Source organism: Pan troglodytes, chromosome 1 (genome assembly GCF_028858775.2).
Source record: "Pan troglodytes isolate AG18354 chromosome 1, NHGRI_mPanTro3-v2.0_pri, whole genome shotgun sequence".
NCBI classification, from domain to species: domain Eukaryota; kingdom Metazoa; phylum Chordata; class Mammalia; order Primates; family Hominidae; genus Pan; species Pan troglodytes.
The window spans coordinates 113,889,271-113,895,270 of NC_072398.2; the positions used below are offsets into that span (position 1 = coordinate 113,889,271).

Genomic DNA, 6,000 nt, shown 5'->3' on the forward strand with positions numbered 1-6,000 from the left:
GCAAGTGACTCTTTTTTTTTTTTTTTTTGAGACAGAGTTTTGCTCATTGCCCAGGCTGGAGTGCAACGGCGCGATCTTGGCTCACTGCAACCTCTGCCTCCTGGGTTCAAGCGATTCTCCTGCCTCAGCCTCCCAAGTAGCTGGGATTACAGGAATGTGCCACCATGCTCGGCTAATTTTTGTATTTTTAGTAGAGATGGTGTTTCACCATGTTGGCGGGCTGGTCTCAAACTCCTGACCTCAAGTGATCCACCCGCCTCAGCCTCCCAAAGTGCTGTGGTTACAAGCATGAGCCACCATGCCCAGCTTAGGCAAGTTACTTAACCTCCCTAAGCTTCAATCTCCCCATCTATAAAAATGTGATAATGCAAGGTATCTATCTTACAGGGTTGTTTTGAAGACTGATTGATATAGTTGGGTCACAGTAAGGGCTAGAGTTAGGAGAGCTGGTATTACTGCCATTATGGAAGTACCAGCAGTCTTGCTGCCATGAAAACCGTAGAAGATGGCAACATCTTAACACAGCCCTGGGTACCTGGAGGTAGCTCAATGATTCTCACAGTTGAAAGGCATCCTAGTAGGCCAAGTCCTCCTGACAAGAATTTCTTTCTCCTGCACCCTTGTCAAATGGTCCCCAGGAAAGGGAAGTGCACTACCTCTGGGACAACTATTAGGACAGTGGTGTTTGTTCATCCATAAATCACAATCCTCATCCCCTTCTTTCAGAACCCTTCTCCTGATTGCTCCAAACCATCTCACTTTTCTCTGCCTCCTCTTTCTCCTCTGCCTTTGATCACTCCAGCCCTGCCTCTGAGGTCACACCCATAGTACTTCAAAGTTTCTTTCAATCCCTTTCAGAAGCCTTTTCTAACTAACTGGGAAGTAAGAGATGGCTTCCTCAGCCTTACCGTATTCAAAGAAGAGACTTCCCAAACTCTACAAATGAACTTCTCTCCCTCTGGAGCAGAACACAAATGATCATTTGCCATCTACAGGTTCTCAGATGTCCCAATCTCCTACATTTTTCATTGCTAACACTTTTAAAGCTATTTAATCTTGTTTGCAACATCAGCACTGGTCTGGGAGGTATATAACTCTTCCTGGCTACACAAAATCAAAATGTGCTGTATGTGTCTAAAGCTTATATTCATCTTTCCTGAGAATTTCCTTCCTGTTCTTACAGACACAAATCCTATGCTCTCTTTCCCACATTGCTGTCATCTTCCCATGTCACTGTCACTCATGCAGGCTGCTCCCAGACAGAGGCACTTTTCCAGTCACCCTTCCCTTCCTACCACTGTACCAGCCTCTATTCTCTCTCTAATCTTCTGCCCCTCTGGCCACATCTATCCTCAAGTAGAGACTTTACTACCCTCATGGTTCAACCAGGGCCAGGCTTAAATGGCTTTGTAATTGGAACCAAGGGTTGTGGTGGCAGAGCCATGCACTGCCACCACAACCCTTATTGGGTGAGGCACCTAGGGTTAGGACAGAAGGAAACAACACACAGAGGTCAAGGGGGTAGGTACAAAGACAAAGGGTAGGACAAAGACATAAGCAGGAATCAGTATCCCAACAGACAGAAAAAGAGGAATCTGATTCCAATCCCAGACACTGGCAAAGGACAGGTGCAGAAAAGCACAGGTCTGTCATGTTGAGGGAGATGAAAGCGTCTCCGAGATTTACCCTGTGTACCCCTCACATACTGTCCAGGGTTTTCTAACTAAAATTGCCATTTCTAGAGGCTGGTACCTGCATCGGTCTCACTTTCAGAGCACTTAGCCTTATCTAACTTTTATAAACAAAATTTTATTCCAGGCATGTGACCTATATGGGCTTAAAACCTTGGGATTCTTCGCTGTTTTAAATTCATACTACACATTAATTCACATTATGCAGCAAGAATGCTGACACATGAACCAGACCACATCAGAAGACAAGCAGGAAATAAGACCCCAACATGGGTTTTGCTCCCTCCCCAAACGCCTTCTACCTCTCCCAGATTAGTAAAGTAGTAGCCAGGCCTCCTTCCTGCCATACTGAGAGCCATCAAGTGAAGAGAAAGACGAGGTTCCACCAGTGGGGCTCCAAATCAGGCAGAGATCCACATGCATGCCTACAGTTCCAAACCTTCCCACTTCAGCCTGCATCTGGATGTCTGCCACTGTGCCCCTTTAAAGCCACCTTGATGCTCATTTTCCTCCATGGCACCTGTTTACACATGAAGATGAGGGTGGAGGGAAAATGACAGCACCTGCCAGGTGCCAGGGCCCGAGCTCCACTCCACAGAGTGGCCCAGAGAGCGAACAGCAGGGGGACCAGCATGCAGCCTTACATTACTTGAGCAGCCAGAAGAAACAAAAGGCACAAATGTCACATTGCCTTGTTTTCCCATTGATGGTTACTTCTCCTGCCCTGGGCCCCACCCTGCCACTCAGCCCTCTTTCCCGCCTTAGCCACACACCCCACCCCACATCCAAACCTCCCCAAGGGCTTTCCTTGTTTGTGTCCTGTTGAATCCACATGAATCACTAATTGCTGATTTAAACCCAGACACTAAGCGAATGACACATACAGTACAACAAATACAGATCCAATATGAAGAGACTGGCAAATGAAGGGCTCCCTGCCTTCTTGACTCTGCCTGAGCATACAGGTGACATGGAGACACTGCCTGTATCCCAGCCCACAGCTGAACAGAAGACTAACTAAACTCACTACCAGCAGGGTGTCTGCATGCATTGGGTGGTAGGGCACTGGCGCTAGTGAACTCACCCACTGGTTCTCTACTGAACCATGCACGGAATTACCTGAGATAGCTCAAAGGCTGAGACCTGGGTCCCACCCCCCAAGCGAGTTTGGTTTCACTGATCTGGGGTTGTTGCCTGAAATCAGAATTTCTAAAAGCTTCCCCAGTGATTCCAACATGCACACGAGAGTTTGAGAACCACTGATTGCACAAATCTATTATGAGTTTCAGACATTATTTAAGGCAGTCAAGGCATTTAGGACACCTTATATCCTTTAGTTGTCACACCTTCCCTTGTTTTATTGTTTCTGTTTTATTGACATTCAGATGTCAATCATGGTGAAGCTGGGATAGGAACTCAGGTCCTCTAATTCTAAAGTCCATTATCTTCCCACACACCTGTTACCTACTGCAAGGGTGTAGACAATGCATGGAAGCAATCTCCACTGCCAACAGATCACCCTAAGTTCCCTACGTGCAAGACACCTAGATTTGGAGACGTGAGCCCTGTAGGCAACAATCATAATCCCTTCTGAATGCAGAGGACCGAGCCTTACAGAGAGGGCAGGGGGTGTGCTCATGTATGAGGTCTGAGATGGGGAAAGAGAATGGCACCAAATCCTGGCGATGAAGTTTATCCTAGACCTGAGATGTGTTCTAAGATAGCACGCTGAAGACAGTGCTCAATGGCATAAAAAGAATAGGCAATTGTTGAGCAGAGGGGCCTCTTCACTGGGGTGAAGGTCCTGCATCTGCACCTTAAGAGGGGTGTCAAAGGTTCACCTCTCAGGGCCATAGTTTCTTCTTCCCACTCTAGGCATTCTGATTTGTGGGAGCACAAAAGCCAATCCTAAAATCTCCCCTACCAGGCAGCTTCCTTTTCTTCAGGCTCTCTTTCTTCCAGAACTACGATCTAAGCTTCCTTGGTGAGGAGACACAGGACTAGTGCCCTCACATTTTTAGCCTTCAGACCACTCAGGTAGGCAAAGCATCCCTTCAACCCCCATCCCACTTACTCCCATTTCCACCTCAAAAAAGGCACCATCATTATCACCCAAACCAACTTTCGAGACAGAGGGAATGATGTTCCCACTCCCAATTAGGAATCAATGCAGCCCAACAAAGAAGTGAAAACACCAGAGCATCCATGTTTGTCATGCTACAAGACAGCAGCCCACCAGCCATGTGAAGTCCCTAAACCACCGATGTGCAGATGCAGGACCTCACCCCAGGGCCCAAGAAAGACACTTTAAGAACAGCAAATGTTCCTTCTTATAGATAACAAATGATATTCCACCGTTGCTCTTGGGTTAGAAACGGGCCTCTTCGTACTCTACTCCAACCTGTGACACACACCGACCGCCTCCTGGTGTCCCCCAAATCCTAGTGTTGATGAAAAAGAACCACAAGAAATTACAGGAACCAAGAGCAGGTTAAACTTTCACATCGATTGCACTGATAAGCAGAGCCACTTACCCAGCACAGCCAGACAGCTCAGCACCGGGAAAAAGCACTTCATGTCGGCAGCCTCCAGGAGACACAACACAAGGCGCTTCCTCTTCTCCCAGCTCCTAATCTCTCATTTCTGGCAATCCACTTATAGCTCCAGAGAACAATTTTGGAAATAGAACTTAACTCGGAAAATGGGAACAGATTAAAAAGAAGAGATCAGAAGGAGAGAGTTGGGGGGAAGGGGAGGAGTGGAAGCAAGTGTGAAAACTCCCCTATGCTACAGGAAGGGTCCACAACAATTCGGAAGTCGCTCCCGGCTCCTGCCACATCGTGTGCCTTGCAGTTTCCACTGAAATTGCAGACTGTAGTGGATTAATCCTCCAGAAGCACGGAAAAAAGGGTCTGAGAAAATCCTTTCATCCACTGATTATACAGAAATGTCCTTGGCTTCCCAGTGAAGGTGTCTGTGATCTCCCTCATTCGGATTCCCCAGAGAGAACAGGGCAGGTTTCGTCAAAACCTTTGACGGCCAAATCACCCTGCCTGGCATCAACCGTTTGGGTTTCTTCACCAAAAAGTCCGTTTCCATCCATGGTGGTAGGTCACGGAGGCGCCACCTGCCCCACGCCTGCCTAGGGCACACGAAGCAAGTTGGCGTTCGGCAGCCCTGAAGCGGTACCCCAGCGCGAGCAGATTTCTAAAACAAACACAACAGAGATTTTTATCAAAGGCAAAGCTGCAAAACCCACTGGGGCTGAGCGCTGAGCTGGTCCGGACACCTGGGTCCGGTTCCTGGACCAGGACAGTCAACCTCTGCATTCTGACCTTGGGCAAGTCTCTGTCTTTCCCTCCGCCTCAGTTTCCCTGCCCAGAGCAGGGCAACAGTGGGAAGCCCGATTGTTCCTGAAATACTTCCACCAAATGCTTCACTCCTGGGAATTCCCGTCACCTCCTACCGAGCCCGGGCGCCGCAGGTAGCCCCACCCTCCGCCAGGGCAAATCGGGAAGGGGCTCCGCGGTGGGGCCGCGACTCCCGGCCCCCGCCCCAACCGTGGGAGCTCTGCGCGCGACGCGTCCCAGGTGGCCCCGCTATTGTTTTACCTTCCAGGGTGTTTATATCTCGCTGATTGGAAAGAAAAGAAACCGGGGAAGAAGGGAGTCCGGAGCTCCGCTTTCAGCTGCCGGAGCGCGCTCGCAGCGCGCCCGCCCAGCCAGGGGAGGGGTCTCGGGCCCGACCCGGAGCTCAACCGGCGCGGGCCCGCTCCCCCCTCCCCGCTCCCCGCTTCCCGCCTCCCCACCTCCCTCCCCGGGGCCCCCTCCCGGCGCCGCCCGCGCCCCCGCCGAGCCCGACCTCGCCCCTGGCCCTCTCCCTCCGCGCGCGTCGGTCCGTCCTTCAGTCCAGCCAGGCGCACGCCTCAGGGGACGCGCCGCTTCCTCTTCTCCCGCAACGGCACCAGCAGCCGCGCTGCGGCCCCTCCCGAGTCCCCGCCCCTCCAGCTCCAGCCCGGCCCGCCGCACTCGGCGAGGCGATCGCGGGGCCAGGGCGGCGGCCTCGAAGAGCGTCCCGGCCCCGCCCCCGGCCCCGCCCCTGGAGACGCGAGTCCCGGCCCCGGGCCTGGCGGGGGCATGCGGGTGGCCCGGGGCACCGGAGGACCTGGGCAGGGCTGGCGTGTGGGCCGAGCAGCCCGGAAAGTTAATCAGGGCTTCACACCCAGACTCCGGGGCCGCCGGCGAGATGTACAGGCCCTTCCCAAAGCCCAGCTGGCGACCCATAACCTGGGAAGCCGGCGGCACAGAAG

The 6,000-nt window shown here is 51.9% G+C and overlaps 1 protein-coding gene across 5 annotated transcripts in view; it reads right to left on the reverse strand.

The window, feature by feature from the left end:
- The window catches only part of IGSF3 (immunoglobulin superfamily member 3), a 93,069-nt gene extending 87,302 nt beyond the window's left edge, over nucleotides 1-5,767 (reverse strand). For 3 of the 5 annotated variants that reach the window (XM_001147567.8, XM_016924947.4, XM_001147491.8), the window contains exons 1-2: nucleotides 5,553-5,767; nucleotides 4,226-4,898 (exon numbers count right to left, since the gene is read on the reverse strand). In XM_001147567.8, the coding sequence (XP_001147567.3) occupies nucleotides 4,226-4,268 (43 nt within the window). In that variant the 5' untranslated portion in view covers nucleotides 4,269-4,898; nucleotides 5,553-5,767. Of the gene's footprint in view, nucleotides 1-4,225; nucleotides 4,899-5,302; nucleotides 5,433-5,552 lie in introns of those variants that run through there. The other 2 variants (XM_063797960.1, XM_016924946.4) reach the window with 1 other exon arrangement.
- Between the last annotated feature and the right edge of the window lie 233 nt (nucleotides 5,768-6,000).